The sequence below is a fragment of the Pocillopora verrucosa genome, chromosome 5 (genome assembly GCF_036669915.1).
Source record: "Pocillopora verrucosa isolate sample1 chromosome 5, ASM3666991v2, whole genome shotgun sequence".
NCBI classification, from domain to species: Eukaryota; Metazoa; Cnidaria; class Anthozoa; order Scleractinia; family Pocilloporidae; genus Pocillopora; species Pocillopora verrucosa.
This window is the reverse complement of record NC_089316.1, coordinates 18,122,643-18,142,216: the sequence shown is the minus strand read 5'-3', so window position 1 is coordinate 18,142,216 and position 19,574 is coordinate 18,122,643. Positions and strand designations below refer to the sequence as shown.

Below are 19,574 nucleotides of genomic sequence, written 5' to 3'. Positions count from 1 at the left end.
AAGCCAATAATCTGCTTCTAGAGCAACCACGTGAGTAAGACTAACCAATAAGCGCTTTCTCATTGAATGTCACCCATTTTGTCGCCACGACTGTCGGCACTTAACTCGGTAGCATATTAATAGTTGCTGAGAGTTCTTCACCAAGGCAGCATAATAGGTGAAAGTACGGATCAATTGAGAAGGAAATTTTGTGAAAACTGCGCTTCTTGGTTTGGGGAAAGCTTCTATTATGATCACATATGTGAAAAGTCCAGTTTGCAGAGATTAAACGTGAAAGGTGAGTTGAGTTAATAATGATGTTGATCTTTCTGAAAGACGGATTCACAACATAGGTCGACGATAGTTGAAATTCCTGAAAAGTTTTCTTCAGTCCTCATAATGTTTTAAGCCCGGGTCGCACAAGATATAACACTCTTGATTATTTGCGATGGTTCAAAGTTAAGCCGTTTTGAGAGAAGGAAGAATCTAGTTCTGCACGGGCTGGACAGAACTGAAAAACCTCTGCGCATGGTAGAGACTCGCGCGTGGGGGAAACTGGGGACGACAACGTTAAACCATCGCAACACGTGCGTGAAATGGCGGAATTTTCGAAAAAAAAAAAATGAACAGCGCCATTTTTTACTCCGGTTAAGACTTAGGTAGAACTTGCGCGCTTAAAACCTTCACCAAAGACCGACTGGTAAGAGTGCTAAGACATATCTCCTAAACACAAACCAAAATTTTACAGTAAAGACAAGAGTCAAAGATCTCTGCTGGAACATCTGAAAGCATTACCAACCTTTTTTATAAATAGTAACTATCACCTGTAATATCAATTAAGCTCGGCTGTAACAGGTACTATGGGTTACGGGTTACAACCCCTAATGACAACGCCACATGCGCAGTAATTTTACAGCTCTGTCCAGGCTGTCTGCTATGGGCTGTGTTTATGTATTTACATTCAAAACTTTGTTGGGGCAGGGCCAGGATTTTTCTGACTTTTTCCTATGTATCAACATAAGGTTCACCAATCAATTACATGTACAGTACTTCAGTTCTCTGTGGAAAATGACATTCAGATGTGGAAAAACACAATCTGTTGCTTTATAATGTTATATGTAAAAAGCTTGATGCAAATTGACCTTTATAATAATAATAATTTTTCTTTATTTTCTTTTGTTTTACTTTTGACTCTTGGGTACACACATCCATTTGTGTGTAAGGGTTGTTATTTTATACCCCAGGAAATACACCTGTAGCAATGCTATTGCCTGTTGCTCTGTAAAAGGAGCCTCACTGTATATCAGTTCATTGATGCTGATCGATCTAACATTCATCTTGTGTTGTTTAGTCACTCCTAGAATTGGTGACAAGTTCTACTGTAACCACTGCAAGAAAACTGTGAGCAAAAGTACCTTGTACGAGAATCAGACACTATATGGTGATATTGCATGTGGATTCTCTAGTCAAAATGTGGAGCTTGAGTCATGGACTCTCATTCAGAAAATGAAGGTGCTCTTCCTTGTTGGGATGATGAAGACAGGCAGTTCTTTTCAGAAGGAGATTCTAGTGGTGGTGAAAATGATGTAGATGATGAAATGTTACCAGAGGAGTCCTCAGTGGAAAAACATGAAAGCTCCATGCAATCAGAACAGCAACTCTTGGTTAGTTTATAGAATATTATTGGTTCATACGGCAAACTAATACAAAAAGAGCAGATCATAACATTGCCATCTCTCTTAATGACCCTCACAAAATGGCTTTTGCTCTTAAATCACTCTTCTTAGGTAGCTTAATCTCTCATAAACCAATAGAAAAATGTTTTCTGGGGTTTACTTTTCCAACTTAAGCTAGGTTTTACTGTTTTATCTTTGGTAAAAATTTAGATGAGGCAAGTGCCTTGTCTTGCCTCAGGCTACAGTGTGGCTACTGCCCTGCTTTTATGTATAAAATTTCTTTTAGTGAAATATTTTGATATTCATTTTATTCACAAGTGATGTAAATACATGCAGAATGATGTACATGTATAATGAACCTCAAGTACTATTTATTGCTATTGTTTCTGATGTACTGTTATTTCATTGCGGGAGGATGATGTAGAGAACAATACCCAGAGCTTTGAGTATTCTCATGAAATGGAAAACAGTGCAAAAAACAGAAGGAACCAGGAAGTGATTGCACAGAACTGAGGGCTTTGCTTTTATTCTTACTTCTGTGGCAGGCAATGTTCTAAGTTGCAGACAGGGCTATTGTTCTATTCTTAAAGTTTTTCAAGCTGTTCTTATCTGGTATTGGTAAGATGATGCAAGCAGAAGTTCTTATTAACTTTGCCAAGATCATCCCAGAAACATTGTACATGATTCGAAAAAATCTTGGCCTTCAGAAGGACAGTTTTATTAAAAATGCAGTTTGCCTTAAGTGTTAAACTCTCTAAAATTTTGATTAATGTGTTTGCCAAAGGCCAAATGGTGAGGTTGTATCAGCAAAATGCAGTCATGTGAGTTATCCACGCCACCCACACCAAGCCCGAAGGAGGCCATGCGGTTCCATTCTGATGAAAGTTATGAGGTCAAGAGTAGGAAAGACATTCTTGTATCCTAGGCAGGTTTACTGCTTTAAAAAGGTTACTGATTCATTACAAGACCTTATTAACAAGCCAAACTTCATGGAAAACTGTGAAAAGTGGAGAAATTGTTCCACTCAGCTTTCAGACAATGTTCTTGGAGACTGTTTTGAGGGAAGAGTTTCAGTATGTGGATGGAGAGCCCTTTCTTGCTATACCAAATAACTTTGCTCTCATGTTGAACATTGACTGCCTTCAACCCACTCTTCATGGTTCAAAATCCATTTGTGTCATTTACATGGTTGTAATGAACCCTCCAAAAGAGGAACGCTTCAAACCTGAAAATCTTATTGTTGTTGGAATAATTCCAGGGCCAAAGGATCCTAAGCATTATATCAATTCCTTCCTGCAGCCATTAGTAGATGACCTTATTGACTTGTGGGATGGAGTTATCTTAGACACAAACATTTCTGGAACTGGGGAGATGTTCTGAGGTGAGTGCTCAAAGATGCACTATAACTAGAGTGTTTTATACAATTTTAATAATAACTCCTTGGTTATTTTTTTTTTGTATTTGTGTATGTATACCTACCAACTCACATGTCTTGGGAATCAAAAAACTTCAATCTCAAGTCAGCCCTCACCAGCTGACCAATTCCTCACACCTAGCAGAAAAGTTTGAGCTAATACATCCTCTGACTTTTAGAAGGGAAGTGCTAGAGACGAGGTTGTGTTTTCATGTGTTAGGAAGTTTGGAATTGTTTGGGACTGCATTCTAAGTCTTTGGATTATCTCCAGATATGATCAGGTTCTCTATCAAAAATCCTGGCACTTGTAGGATAAAAATCTCGCACCCTTGGCTAAAAAAAGGTTGCCAGGTATATGTTTGTTGCGTGTGTAAATATATGCTTGTTGCACTGGCATCATTGTTTATATGTTGTTTTACTATATTTTCAGGATGCAGCAAATGCTTTAAAAAATTTCCAAGAGCATCATTTGGTGATAAACCTGATTTCTCAGGATTTGATAGAGAAAGCTGGGAACAGCAATCTAATGAAAACCATTGAGCATATGCAGAGAAAGTTTGCCAAGCTAAAACACCAAGTGATGCCCAGAAATTTGCCTCTTCAAGTGGAGCACATTACTCTGTCCTGTTCCAGCTTCCATACTATGATGCTATAAGATTCGCACTGATTGATCCCATGCATAACTTGCCTCTTGGGAGTGCCAAACATGTTCTTAAGACTTGGACTGAAATGGGAATTCTGAGTGAATCTGACTTGGAGAGAGAACAGAAACATGTCAGTCTTGTTAAGCCACCATCTGAAATTGTGTGCATCGAAAGCAAAATTTCTGAAGGATTTAAGGGATTCACTGCTGACCAGTGGAAGAACTGGGTATGTATTTACTCCTTTTTTGCTTTAAAGGGAGTAATACCCAGTGGACATTATGGAATGTGGACAGCATTTGTACATGCCTGTCAACTGCTTTGCAGAAAAGTTATCACCAAGGAGGAGTGTATGGAAGCTGACCACAAGCTGATGCGATTTTGTGTAATGTTTAGAAGCCCTCTGCGGGAAGGAGAAGTGCACACCAAACATGCATCTTCATGGCCATTTTAAGGATTGCATACTTGATTATGGACCTGTTTTTTCTTTTTGGTGCTTCTCATTTGAGAGGTACAATGGAATTATGGGAGATTACCATACAAACAATGTTAATATTGGTAGGTATTAAACTCTTCTCTAATAAATTTTAAAAAATTAAAATTAATTCTTTCAAACTGGTCTTTCCTTTCTTGACATTTTGATAGAATGCAGTCACGCCATATTCTTTGAAATAAAAAAAATTATGTGAACACTCAAACCTCCATATTCAAACATATATGTACATGTATACATGTTACATAAATATAAAAGTTTAAAGCAGACAGGCCATTAGGTCTGTGGCAACAAAGCACTTATACAGTGTAGTAGCAAAACTCATTAGCTTTCGACCAGACCTGAATGACCGACCGACCAAATGACTGACTGTCAAATTAAAAACAAATAATAATAAGTCCACAAAAGTATCACATAACTTTTTATTATTATCAAAATTTTATGGTGGACTTTAATTTTAACCTTGCACTTGCCAGAGGCCTGATATCCTGTTTGTGGCATGTTGCTTTGTGTAAGCCTTTGCATAATGCCTAGATGTATCAGAATACATTATGAACCATATGTTAACTGGTTTTCATTTTATTATCTCCAGCAGTTCAAATAATATTTCCAGGAGGCATGGAAGAGTTCCAGCAACTTATGGATTGTGAAGGCAAGCAAAAGGGAACTTTACTAGAAGCAAGTGTCCGTGTCCAGCAGTTCTGCAACATGGTTGAATCTGAAACTGGCAGTCCAGTGAATGTTAACCTTAAAGTAAAACTGAGACTCAAGTACCACTACCACCAATCAAAAGGGGATGCAATTGAAAGTAATGATGTGAGGAGACTACAGAAGACTTACGAGGCCATGTATGCTGGTGGTAGAATCATTCATGTTTCCAGCTTCTGTGATAAGTTCAAGCACCTTTTATACAAAGGATACCATTGTGCAGCAGACTCAGCTTGTAACCAACAGCCTTCAACAGTTATCACACAGTGGTTTGATGACTCTAGTAGACCTGCTATCATTAGGGACTTTCTGCAACATGATGTGGTTATCAAAATGGAGAATGGAAAATCTCAAAAGATCACCCACCTTCTAGCATTAGTTGAATGGTATGCTAGGCATCCTCAGTGTAACAGGTATTCAAAACCTGTAGAGATTTGGGCGAATCATTTCGAGTCAGTTATTCCAGAACATGCCTTTTATGTGCCAGTGGGAAGATTCCAGTCTAGCTGTGTCTGTTAAATATCAAGTTCCACTTCTGTGCCATCAGAAAAAGTTCATGAAATAATACCATTACCAAACTCAGTTAGAGTGTAGCATTATGGAGCTTTAATTTATGGAAAGGAAAACAGACTGCAGAAAGTGGATTTGGTGTAGGTACTTTCTCAATGAACATCTGTACATGATTGAGTCTCAAGATACATTTTCATTTCTAGATATTTACATTCTGAAACATTTTCCTAAGTTGGATCATGATAAGCAATTATTTTGGTTACAGACTGAAGTAAATCAGTGATCACATAACATGACATGTTAGATTAATAAGAATATTGTATTTAGATTTTTATGTGCTGTCACAATTCGGTCAATTTGCAATTAATGTCATTTGATTATGCTATTGCCAAAAGTGGTTTGCACAAGTAGTTCTTTAATATAGCAATAGGTACCAAATGTATTGTGTGATCATGTACAACAGTTAGTGTATGAGAAGTTATGGTATAACCTCTCATGAAATAGCTGTAGTTATATTTTTTTGCGCAGTAAAATATTGAAACTTTAGTATGGTTTCTTTAAGGGAAACCCAAAATATTGCTGTCAGTGTTTCATATCATTTATTATCAGTTTTTAAATGTTACATGTATTACAATCCAGTGGCTGACTGTTGGCCAAATTGCAATTTTATGCAACAACAATAACAACAACAACAAATTTATCGAAGTATTTACTAACAGTACATGGCATTACCTCTTAGTTGAGCTGAAGAAAATACAATAAAGCTCGAATCATTTTACAAAAGAAGTTCCCAGACATTGTTTGTAATTACGTATCTTTAATATGCTATGTTTAATAGATGAACCACTAGGTTGTGCTAAAACTTTTTGTCCTGATAGCTGGGTTGTTGCCTGTTGTCATATATCATATGCCGTGAAGGATAAGATTGCCATCAGCAAAGCAACTGTTGCAAATTATTTTCCAACTTTAATGTTCTAAACGTTAAAAAAATTGGAAAGACTGAAAAAAACCCTAATAAGTTTAGAATTACCAAATCGGATCGACTGGCACAAAGTTTCCTTTTACATGAAATTAAAAACAGAAGGCATACTTAACTTTAGTTTAAACACTGAATGCGAAGGCGCAACAGTATTGGCGCGAACAGGTACCCCGCCTTAAGCGATAGGTGAAGGTGCGAGAAGATACTGAAAAAAATGCATTCAAGCGAACGCGAAAGCCCGGATAAGCAAAGGAAGGTGAAGATGTATGTGCGTAAATTGATGATCTCCAGAACGTAAACTTTTTAAAAAACCTTGGTACTTGAGAATGGAAGAAGGCTTTGAGACCCACGACTGACGACACGAATTACCGAAGGATAATGAACTGATAGTGAGAGATCGCAAGAGATGTACAACTGAACAGTCGGCCATATGTTCTCCACGCATTTTTAACTATAAAATTCTGAAGGAACAAAAGAGCACAAGCGTTTGTGGTTTCTAAGTAACGTGCTAGGACAAAGGTACACAAAATGCATTTATTCTACGACAAAATACATCCGTGCCTTTAAGTATCAGACCCTTGATATTCTTTGGCGATTAATGTACACAGGGCGTGACTTGTCATGACACGCCGTGTCACGGGTGTCAGGAACATGACACTCTCCGACACGCCAAGTTTCCCGACAGGTCAGGTCAGTCGGGTCAGTCGTGAAATATCACGGCTCCAAAAATTCCACGAAATTACTCATTTCACGCAGTGCAAGGGAAAAAACATATTCCAGCTTCGCAAATCATTGAAGGTTGGGTAAACCACGACGCTTTGTCACGCTCAAGACTGTATATTAATTATATTTATTATCAGACAATTTTTGTGCCTTTTCGGTCCTGGATTTGCTTCGGAAATTAACCAAGGGTTTGTTTCCTTTTTTCAAGTTTCATGTTTTGGCTTGTTTAAGTTATAAACTTAAGTTTGTGGAAATAAACACCAAAGTAAATTTATTCACAACGGGATTAGGGAAAGTTTTTGTTAAAAAAGTTTTTGTTTGAGGTCACTTTCATATTCTGTTTTATATCATAGCGTTCACTTTTCTTTCCATTTCGAATTCTTGTGTAACCATTTTAAATTTCGTGACAACTAAAAAGGCCTACTGCTAAGTCTGTTCATTTTATGCAGAAAAATGGAGACGAATTTTTCTAAACCGATGCATTTTCAAAGTGACTTTTCCTAATCCAAGTGTTAACGCTCTAAAAAAAAGAAAACAAGAAAGAAGGCAAAACATCTCTGAAATTTGGAAAAGAATTGTCGATGAGAACATTTCCCTCTTGCCTACTATGGTTTCTTTTGTCCAATTATTTTCAGAGCTACTGTAATTTAGAGTATTTTGTATCAATTTCAAGTCTAATTCACTCATGGTATATTATTGTTTCACAGAATCACGTTAGCTCACTCTGAAGGTCTCGTTCCACTATCGACCTTAGATTAAAAAAAAAAAAAAAGAATTCTGATAGTTTTCAGAATCCATGAGAGGTATATACTGACACAGTAGAGAATGCAGAAGGGGCGCTCTGATTAGCTTGTCAAACTCCGAATATTCTCAATTTTATTACCGCTGGGAGATTTGCGCACGAAAGCATTGTAATCGATGCAGGAATAATTTAGTTTGAATAGTTAGTTTTTAATTCACTGTGTTAGTATACACCAAAACAACTACTCGCATCAGCATCATTGGTCAATATCACCAGCGGTTTGATAAATATCTACCCCTACCTACTTCCACTTCCCTGAATAGTTGTTAGCTATCAAGAATTTTTTAAAGAGGACAGACTTAAACTCGAGCAAGTGGTACACCAACCAATTTGTTACGATGTAATTGTTCTTCCTTTTCCTTATCCTTTTTTTTTTCTTTTGAGAATTAAAGCGCATGCAAAACATCCCGCATGGTATCACGGAATTTCTGAGTGAAATAATTCTGTGTCAACGTGAACCGAACGCTAGATATGAGATTTGTAAATCTTTTCGAGATCGCTTAGAAGTTCCTCATCAACATATTATAGTTTGGAATGTATGGGTTGTCTCGACTGCAAGTCATTTCATTATTTGGGAACCGTGACCGGCAATCAACTCTTTCAATTTCCAAGTGTCTACAAAGATTGAAGTTTTCTAACGATATCTTTTTTTTAAGTTTTAAATTCAGTTTTACTGAGTTTTCAGTTTTTCAGTTTTATCTAAATGACAAGTAAAAAAAAAACCCTTCGAATGTACATGTGTACTCAAGATTTAGGGCAATTCCGTTTGCTGTCCGCGATTTCAACTTTCACTTGATAACTGTTGCTAAGTTAAAGCATTCTAAACACTTTTGTAAATTTAAACAACGACTCCACGGCAATGTTAATCCAAGCTGAGACAACTTAAACTAATATTGTTAAAGGAAAATAGTGTACCGCGAGTAAACAAAATAGTTGGACGACGTTTGAATCAGTACAAAGGAAACACGGCTCGATGTCGTTGTCTTTCGATTTCTCTGCCCTCAGACGTGGTGTGGTCTAGTAACGTTATCAAAGAATTAAAAGTTAAGTCCTAACGATGAAAATAAACTTCACCAGTTAAAATCCTACAACTGGATTTGTTTTTCATCATAAAAAGCTCCGCAAGACATTAAAACTGATTTCTTCAAAAGCTTTTATGCACAGACTATTTTGAAGCATTCTTCAGTAGCATGTCATTGTTTACAGATTGTTTTCGCGTTCTCTCAACATCCCAAGTGGCTTACATACGACAGCAAAGCGATGCTTAGTTATCCCGGAGTAACGCACGCGAGATTTGCGCTTGTGATTGTTGCTGGGTAATAGGAGTTAGAATAATCTCTTTGTGCTATATTATCTCACTTTTTTCGCATATACTACGAGTACGTTTTGGTAGTGGGGTAGGGCTAGCACCAAAGGAAAAATTAAACATGTTCTAGCTTCGCAAATCATTGAAGGTTGGGCAAACCACGGTCTTTTGCCGCGCTCAAGACTATAGATTCCTTATTTCAGACAGGTTTTGAGCCTTTCGGTCCTGGATTTGCCTTGAATTTTATTTAGAGGATTTGTTTCCTTTCTTCACGTTTCACGTGAAAGGCTTGTTTAATCAACTTTAATTTGTTGGGGAAACTCGTCCGTGCAAAGTCGTTCACAACGGATTTTTTACTTTAATATTCTATTCTATATTACATCTTACACTTTTCTGTACACAAAATTTTCTTTACTTTTATAACCTCAGAATCTCTCTCCGTGAGCTATAATAAAGCAATCGCTGCGCGCTGGACAAAATCTGTGAAATTTACACTTTCGATCGCTGTCCACACGGGTGTACTGGCCAAAAATCATTTTTGGCTTGTGGCGACGCGAAAAAAGAGAATTGGAGAACAACTAAAAGGGAAGTCGAGAGGACCACTCTTAGTGAGAGCGGCACTTAATGCAGCCTTTTAAGGATATAACTGATAATGTGCGATATCACCCATGCATTAAAATGTCTGATTCGAAGGTTGGATTACATGCGTTCCTCTTACGCCAATATTGAGAAAGACTCGTTGTAGGAATCAATGAGTTCCCACAATATTTTAATGCTATATTATCTCACTGTTTTAGTATACACCAAAACTACTACTCACATCAGCATCAATGGTGGATACTTAAAGCGCCATTTTGCGGCTTTGTAAACATCTACCACTAGTTACTTCCACTTCGCTGAGTAGTTGTTAGCTATCAACAGCTCTTAAAGAGGAAAGACTTAAATTCGAACTAGTAGTACCCCTGCCAGTCTGTTACGATGTAGTTCTTATTTCTTTTCCATTTTTTTTTTCTTTTCTTTTTGCAATTAAAGCGCATTCAATACATCCCGTGTGATATTACGGACTTTCTAAGGACATGTATTCTGAGTCAGCGTAAGCCGAACGCTAGATTTGAGATTTATAAATTTCTTCAAGATCGCTATTAGAAATTCCTCATCAACATATAATGGTTAGGAATGTATGGGTCGTCTCTATTTCCTAAATTTTCAGCAAATTTCCAATTGCAAGTTATTTGATTATTTCAGAGCCGTGACCAGTAGTCGACCTCTTGCAATTTCTAGTTAAGTGTCAACATCCGTGGCTCCGAACTCTGAGACCGAGCGCGAGAGAATAGATTTATAAATCACTTCGGGATCACTTGGCAGTTTCTTGTCGATATATAATAGTTTGAGTTGTGTAGCTTCTCTTAATTTGTTAACTTTTCAGAGACATTTCTTGCTGCCGGTCATTCAACAGCAGTTTGAGAAACTTGGCTGCCTGCCGATCAGATAACCAAAGGGTACCAATATTTACGTTAAAAACAAAAACAACTTTACAGTTATCGACAGGTATAGCTTCATTATTGGCTAAAGTCACAAAATTCCCGAAACCTTCTTTTCGTAATATATTTGCTTCCCCTTTGTGCCCGTTTCATTTATCTTTTTGATCTCTAAAGATCGTGTGCCGGTTTGTTTTTAATAATCTCAATTTTTGTTTTAAAAAGACCTCTTCAATCGTGGCCGATTCTTATATTAGCGCAATCACTAGAGTCCTAATCTATCCGTGAATATGAAAACTTCGGCAAAGAAGAAGGAGTTTCGTCCATAAAATGTTGTCTGCGGCACATACTTAAGCAGCCATTTCGAATTCTTATTTACCCATTTCAAACTACGGGACCACACAGCTTAAAAGGTTTATTGCTGGGGCTGCTCATTTTATAGGGAAACGAGGAGTGGCACATAGTGTTCAGCAGAGGTCAAAACAAGGAGAGGTGGGTCCAAGTGTACAGAGCATCAGAATTAGAGGGAAGAGGACATTCGGATAAAACATTACTTAAATGTTCGGTAGATTTGGATTTAAGGCATATTTTGCATAAATAAGCAGGGTATAAACTTACAGGTACCACAGCCGGGTGTTTTTACTAAAAATGTCTGATGGTACTTCCTTGATCTGGTTGTTGTCCAACAACCTAACAAAACATCACAAAGGTGGTGTTTAGTACGTTGTACCAATTAATGAAGGTCAGGAAACGCAAGTAATGCCTGCAAACAGACTTTTAGTGTCAATAAGGCGATGCTTACTTTATAATTTTTCATATTAGAGTCTGAGGTAAGAAAACATGCTATACTATGTAACAAAATGACTCTGAGGGTTTTAATTCGAAGCATTGAAAACAATTGTACACTTCAAAATTCCTCTCTACTCCCTCCCTCTCCTCCAATCACCAATTGTTATGATACGTAAGGCATTATGATATATAAGGCTTTACGACACAAACTGACATGTAGTGTAGACCACGTCATAGGCCAGGGGGTATTTATTTGTTTTAGGGTGGGGTGTAGGGTAGGTAGAGATACCAAAAGATACCAATACAGAATGTCTGGAATAAGCGGACTACTTAGGCAGAGAAGTATAGGGAAAATTTTCTGTATTACGACTGGTTGACACGTGCCCCATGTCTGAGTTTCCATACTGGAAACTTAGTTTTTGAACATGCGCAGAGGTGGCCTCTTCGAAATTGATGTGCCACAAGCCCACTGAGTTAAGACCTTTATCTATCAGGTTGTCAATTTTTACTTAAGTTTTGGTCTTAGTGGAGGGGGACAGGGAGGACTAGGGGGAGGGATCCCGTGGGAACAGGGAGCGGGACAGACATCTATCTGAGGGCGTGAAGCAGGAGCAGAAATTACAAAACACTCGTCTTTTGTTTTTAACTACGTATAATCCAGTTTAAAGGCGAGTACCCATTTAACTTCCACAGCGGCGTTAACGATACTTTTATGAGCGAGAAAGCTGAAATTTATTCTGAGGCTGATATAACAGCATTAACAGAGATAAAGTTGGATACCCATTTGGTTACGCTGTAGGTCATGAACGAGGTGACATAAAACAAGCACACGTTTGTCAGTGTCTCGCGAGCTGTATCAGGCGAAATTCTTCAGCGCACAAAGTGAGTTGGGTCAAATGACGTCAGAAGTTACCAGTCTCATTATTTTTCGAGGTGGGGAAACTAAACCACCAACAAGCGCATTTCCCGTCCTATTTATTTACCCAAAGTTTCCTGCAAAAAGCACAGGAAATGGCACTCCGAGAACATAGAGTTAAACATTTTCTGTAAGACCATGCCCCCTGACCACTACCTTTGGACGGTCTGCTCCGCTCGATTCTATCTTCTCGTACGTTCCTCTTAAAAATCTCACGCTACACCCGGAAGATGTCAACTTCTCGAAGAAATTGGAATAATTTTACGACGTAATAACTAGGCGAACAATAACGTACTATTATACCCACCAGCGCTCATAAATACAAATGTATTAACTATTCACCGGCGGTGTCACGGTACCGCCATAATTCGTAATTTCGTTCTTTGGTCTATACGCGCATTCCTTGAGGCCATAAGGTTTATCGGATGTGATATATTATTACGACCCCATTAAAGCCACTATCACGATAACAACAAGGTTTTTAAATATCATAATTCTCCGCGATGGATAATTAATTAGATAAACTAAAAGCAGGGAATGAGACAGGAGTACCGGACGTTACGTTTGGCTTTCGTATTTGATTTCTAAATGGCATAATACGTTTTGCCGCAGTTTGCAAGTTAAACCCAGGTTTTAGATACTTTTACATTTAGTTTCCGTCTCTTAATGACTTTTGTTACCTTTGTTGGTCAACGTTTATGGCAATTCCGTTTCCTGTCCGCGATTTCAACCTTCACTTGATAGTTTTTGGCAAGTTTAAGCACTTTAAATACTTTCTGTAACAATTTAACGAAGACTCCATGGAAGCACGTCATTGTTTAAAAATTTTTTTCGCGTTCTCTCAACATTGCGAGTAGTTATAAAGGACGGTAAACCGATAAAAAAAAGTTTGCTTTATTGCTTAGTTATCCCGGAACAACGCACGTGAGATTTGCACTTGTAATAGTTGCAGGCTGATAAGAGTTAAAATTAACTCTTTGTGCTATATCATCTCACTGTTTTCGTACATACTATGAGTACGTTTCGGTAATAGGGTATGGGGAAAACCAAGGAAAAAAAACTGTTCCAACTTCGCAAATCATTGTAGGTTGGGCAAGCCATGACCCTTTGTCACGCACAAGACTATATTTTATATATTTTCAGACATGTTTCTGCCTTTCCGGTACGGGATTTGCCTTAATTTTAACCGAAGACTTAATTTCCTTTTTTCAGGTTTCGCGATGAGAAATTGACAAGATCGAATGTTCGAAATATACAAGATTCAAACGTGAATGTAGATAAAGTATAAAGCTGCTTGACGCGAAAACGTCGCAAGGGATTCCAAGCTTATGGGAAAACATGACGCCTTGATAGTTTAAGAACTTTTTTTTGGGATGATAATTTTTGTTCTTAAGATTGTGTTTACGAGAGCACAGGGCAGTTGTGCTACATTCTATCTCACCGATTTCAATAAAACTTTGCTAGTTTAAAGGGTCTACCCCAAAACTCAAAAAGACAAAGTGGTTTCTGTTTTGGTTTTTTCTGGGAGGATATAGAGTATATGAAGCTTTCACTGTGATCGTATTTAACCAATTACTCTGAGAATCTGCACACTGTATTATTACATCCTTAGTTAATATGTGACGTAAGTATCAGTCAATTTAATTCACGTCTTGTCAATCAACAGAGGTAAATAAACGACTGCGTTTTTAGACGTTTCGATTCATCCAAATATTTGACAAATTTGAGGTCAAATATCTCCCCTTGCCAGAGAGGTGTAACACTAATCTTAATTCCCTTTATAATCCATCATCTTATCTCTGAAATCCATCAAAAAAATATCTGGGAACTACCGAATTTTTCTCTTGGATGCCCTTTAAGATCTGCGACTGTGACAAGTTTCTCTCAACTAAACCTGTCACGCAATTCTGGCTCTAGCCGTTCACTTGACCAAATGAACCTACATTTTTTAGCTCCTCATACAAGATGATTGATCAAAGAAAGCTCAAAATTTTGAAAAACTTTCGAGATTTTTCGTAAGAATGGAAAATTTCACATTTAGAGAGACACATGTAAACGAAAAATCGATAGGAAAATCGTAGCGTTTTTTCTTTTGTCGTTTATTACTTTGGAGATTTGCTAAAATCAGCAATTAGGGCTCTTGTACAGAACAAAACATTCATTAGTCTGTAGTTTGATTGTTTATTTTCATTATTGCACAGCTCATAATAAGGAAATTGTAACAGGAGAGGATATTTTAAAGTCACATGTCGCGTGCTTGTTGACGGCCAATTTCATGCGTGTAACAGCTTTGTTTTTTTAGACCGCGGATGACGGGAAAATCGGCCCCCTCATTTGAAAAGAAATATCAGTAGCCCCATAAAATTCATTAACTGCGCCATGTTTCTAGAAAATAAGACTGAAAAATATTTTTCCACTTTCCACCATCAAAAAATTTCACGCAGAAATAATATTTGTAGTGTGACTGCTTGACCTTTCACGAGTAGCAAAAATTGTTTGTTTGTTTTCTTTTTTTACTAGAAAACACTTCTAGAAAATTCTTAATCTTTCTGTTATCTTATTTGCCCGTTTTTTTACTACAAATATCGTCTGCATTTGCTATCATTTTCGCTGATTGTCTTGGCCTTTCCTGCGTGCACGTGCGAGCCAGTTGGTATACAGCACTCTTTCGAGTTTTTTCGCCTGGTGTCTGGCCAAGTGTGTAGGTCTGACTCGAAAGATATCTGCATACTGCAACACAGGTTCCTATGTTTTCTCCTTTTTCTTTATTTTTATTTTTATTCTCCTTCTTGCATTATCACACATGTATGTTATTTTAATTCCCTATGAAAAGAAAAGTAGGCTATGAAAAGTCAATACTGACCAGAACTAAAACCTTTTCTATCACTATTTGTTTCTTGAAAGAACCCCTGTTATTTAAGACTTTCTTTCTCAAGAGAATGTGTTTTTATTTGCTATTTATTTACATTAGAACATGAGACTAGGTCCGATAAGTTTTTTTGTTTCGTGACTCCAAAAAACTGTGTTTGCGACAACATCAACTGAGAAATAAAAAGCAATTCCGCCCGAGAAATCCGCAATTTCTACTCGCTCATTCTTAATAAATTTTACAAGTCATGCAATTAAACTCCGGCAACACTCGATCGAGAGAGATGTAGATTTACATGTAGTAAGAGAATGCTTGAAAAAAAAAAAGTAGATACTTTACGATCGAAGGAAGCAAATAATCATAGAGATCTGCAGATTATTATGAAATTGTTATCTAGCAGACAGCAGGAACAACGCACTTGAATAATTCCTAAGTAAAGCCTTCGGGTCACGCAACACATGTTAGTTTTGCGGAGTTCTGCATGGAAATTTTCAATGGCGGTAAGTGACAACGACAACTGTTTTAATTTTATTTTCGAGATAGTAGCACAGTTCTTAGTTTAATAGAGCTATTGATATTTGCTCTCAAGCGAGAGTGCAGACTTTCTCGTCTGTAGAAGTCGAAGTTGTAGCACGCTGGAACTAGAAACAAATGTCAACCGACACGCAGCGTGTGACTTTAAAATCCCCTAAAATGAGCAATGATGATGATAAGCAATCAAATTATAGACTGATGAATGCTTTGTGCCGTGCAAACGCCATATTTGCTGATTTTAGCAATTTCGCACATAGTTTGTCATAGTATAATTGAAGCGTTATTGATTTCCGTGATTTATCCTGTTGCTTCATGTTTGAATAATTTTTTCATTCTGCCATAAATAGTTATTGGGCTCCCGCCCCACTTTACCCCCGACTCTTTCGGCCATGCTCCCTTTAAAGGTCTTGAATTAACAACAAGAGAGAAGAGATTTCTATTTCTTTTTCTCTTGTCTAAGTAACCGGGATTTATATTATCCGCACGCGAAGGACCTCATTTAATCTTCTGACAATTTTTCATTAGCAATGTACTTTGCAATAAAGCCTTGTTTCGTTATTTATTAATATTTTTCTCGGATATATATTTATTAATATTTTTCTCTAGACATGTCACCTGACCTAATAAATGAGTAGTATCTTGTGATATCATCAAACTAATTTTCTCCAAATTCAATGTCTTCCGTCTGTCTAAAACAACAAAATCTTTGTGACTCTTGTTTTTATACCCACATCCACTTTATTTCAACACGATATTTGTTAAAGCTGGTGCTTATGTGGTCTTGCATCTAAATACTACGTTTACAATAGCTTATAAGTTACTGAAATACTTAATACTGAGCGCTAAATACCGAGGTCATTAAAAATATAAAAAAAATCGTCATCACTTAAATCACAAAGAATCAAACGCCGAAGTGTGTCACCATTTTCCCATATTCTAATTCATTTTCCTTAAATTGGGCTGCCAAGCTGAAGCACCAAAAAAAATAAATAAAAGTATTTGCGGCAAAAAAAGAAAAAAAAAGCACTAATATCTTTTTTTTTATGCCTCATTGTTCTAGCAACATTCGGACCAGATTACGCGGATTCCGTCAATCAGTCTATATTTAAAAAGTAAATATGGCTGCCCAACCTTCCTCCCCGCCCCTTCCTTCCACACTAATGCTCGGAGGCTAGTTAGGCTGAGAACTGATGGACTGAGTGGATACATCATAAAGTTTGTCTGATTGATGACTAAAAACCTAGCCTTAGCTATTGATATTTTTTAAAACAATAATACACTTTGTAACTTTGGTGAATATGTCTGATCATTTAATGTTGTAACTATTACAATTATCCCTGTAATTTCCCTCATCGTCTCTTTGCATGGCCTGCATGATTAAAATTAGAAAAAAATAGTCTTCACTTTTGACTTACAGCCATCCTAGATTGGTATTGTTCATAAATATGTCTTTTGGCAAGTTCTCCAACTGGTTGTTGTCCAAGTATCTGTCAACAAATAACAAAAGTTATTGTTCGTGTAACAAGTGTTCAGCCGCATTACTGATATAAACATCTTATCGTTACCACCAATATCTTCAAGTGGCTAGAAATGTTTTTGGTAAGAACCCGGGTTGCTGCTACTGCAACGTATTTATATTTTCAGGTAAATCTGTCAACTCCATTATTTAGTTATCAGCGTAGTTATCTTTTAAGACATCCATCTATGAGTTAGCCATTCGTAAATCTATTATTTTCAGCAGAATGAATCTCGGTGTCGTCATGGGAATCAACATGATGTTCGAGTTTCTTGAGCGGGTTCTTCCTTACAATATGAAATAAAGGGAGAACGTATTTGAAATAGCTTAGACATTTTTCGTAATTTTTTGCAATTTTTGCAATTTTTCTGATTGATCTCGCGAACGAAATTTTGTAAACTTTGTTTTACGAAAATGACTTTAGTTCTCAATAACTCGAGTGCATTTTAATAATCTGCTTATTAATTTTTTAAATCTTTTTTTTTTCGGTTTTCGTTTTTTAAGGCCTGGTTAAGGAATAAACTTTAATTTATGAAAAAAAATCGCCAATGCAAAGTCGTTCACAATGGGATTCGGAGAAAGTTAAAAAGTTTTTTTTGGGACTACTTTCATATTCTATTTTTATCCAAAATCTTACAGCCTCGCAAATTATTGAAGGTCGGGCAAACCACGACTCTTTCTCACGCTCAAGACTACATATATATTCTCCATTTGAGACGACTTTTGTGCCTTGTCGGTCCAGGATTTATTTTGAACATTAAACAAGGGCTTTGTTTTCTCTTCTCACGTTTCCCACGATAAGAAAGTAACAAGACCTACTGCTAAAAAAAAACAAGAATCAAACGCGAATGTAGACAAATTTGGGTTGAAGTATAAAGCTTTTTGTCGCAAAAATGTCGTAGGAGTTAACGCTTAACGAAAAACGTGAGGCCTTGAAGGCTTTTAAATTTTTTTAAACAAAAATTATTTTTGTTCTTAAGAACTCCATGCACTTTAAATTTAAGATTATTGTTTTTATTACCTGTTGTTGGAAATAAATGGACGATGCAAAGTTGTTCACAACGTGATTAGAGAAAGTTGTTGTTAAAAAGTTTTCAACTCTCATCATAACGGTATACAAAAAAAGGTTTGTATTAAATAATGCTTCTTTCATGTTTATTGTATCATATATTTACGCGATTCGTTTTAAACAACTTTTTTATATCTATATCTGAGGTTATTATTATTATTATTATTTTCTGTTTGTTTGTTTTTAAGGCTTTTTTAAGTAATAGACTTTAATTTGTTGGGTTGGAGATAAATGGACGATGAAATCGTTCACAGCGGAATTTGAGAGAGTTGTTGTTCAAAAGTTTTTGTGAGAGGCTACTTTCATTCTCTTTTATATAAACGCTTAAGGGTGCCTGCCACATTTTTAAATTCTCCATCTCAGTTGTTGCTCTTCAAGCATTTTGAATGGCTTATTTTAACTGGGTTTTCGCTTTTTGACTAAGCTACAGGTGTCACTGGGCTGATATTTGTTTTCTTTTTTTCTTTCAACTCTTGAAGTATACTGAAAATTGTTTGACGCGAAAATGACGCAAAGGAGTCCACGTTTACCTAAAAAAATATGACGCCTTGATTGTTAATAAAACTTTTTTTATGGAAAATCATTTTTGTTCTTAAAAACTCGAGTGCATTTTACAGTTACTATTACCATTTTTTTCCCTTTTTTCTTTTTAAGGCTTGTTTGAGTAATAAACTTCAATTTATATAAAAAACTTCGCCAATGCAAAGTCTTTCGAAGGTTTTTGTCGGAGGCTACTTTCATACCCTTTTTTACACTATATCTTACAATTTTTCACGAAAAAAACTTTCTTCATCAAATCTCTTACAAAAAAAACCAAAAACAGACAGTTTCTCTGGTTCAATGTTGTAAACACTTGTCTTCCACAAAATATTCCTGCCACCCCTCACAAATTTAAAAAAATATTTCCTCCAAAAGGCTTGGAAAAAGGACATAACGGCAACAACCCTAATTTAAGCGTTCGAAAATAATGGATATCAGCATGGAGAAAAGCCCTGTCCCATTACTTGGTTTTTGTCCCTATCAAAAATCATTGTCAGGATTTTTATTTCATGATCACCAACAAATTTCTGGGTACCGTTGGTTTAGTTCAAATGCACCTTATCGAGCACGACCGCAATTAAACACAATTAAGTTTTGTAATCTGTTTTAGATATATTCCAGTTAACAAATAG

At 36.7% G+C, this 19,574-nt stretch overlaps 3 protein-coding genes, 1 long non-coding RNA gene and 1 pseudogene across 4 annotated transcripts in view; 3 read left to right on the top strand and 2 right to left on the bottom strand.

Annotated features, from left to right (window-relative positions):
- LOC131787159 (uromodulin-like) overlaps positions 1-19,574 on the top strand; it is a 240,513-nt gene that overhangs the window by 49,085 nt on the left and 171,854 nt on the right. The gene's annotated exons all lie outside the window — the stretch shown is intronic.
- Positions 1-19,574, bottom strand: part of LOC131787130 (germinal-center associated nuclear protein) — a 216,280-nt gene that overhangs the window by 55,710 nt on the left and 140,996 nt on the right. The window lies entirely within an intron of this gene.
- The window catches only part of LOC131799496 (leucine-rich repeat-containing protein 15-like), a 94,425-nt gene that overhangs the window by 10,643 nt on the left and 64,208 nt on the right, over positions 1-19,574 (bottom strand). Inside the window, exons 10-11 of the mRNA XM_066167195.1 lie at positions 17,233-17,304; positions 11,328-11,399 (exon numbers count right to left, since the gene is read on the bottom strand). Of these exons, the coding sequence (XP_066023292.1) occupies positions 11,328-11,399; positions 17,233-17,304 (144 nt within the window). The remainder of the gene's footprint in view (positions 1-11,327; positions 11,400-17,232; positions 17,305-19,574) is intronic.
- On the top strand, positions 59-2,696 carry LOC131798652 (uncharacterized). The gene is made up of 3 exons (XR_010717538.1): positions 59-277; positions 1,331-1,643; positions 2,440-2,696. It is a non-coding gene; the product is annotated as an uncharacterized lncRNA (long non-coding RNA).
- LOC131782718 (uncharacterized) lies at positions 3,504-6,170 on the top strand (annotated as a pseudogene).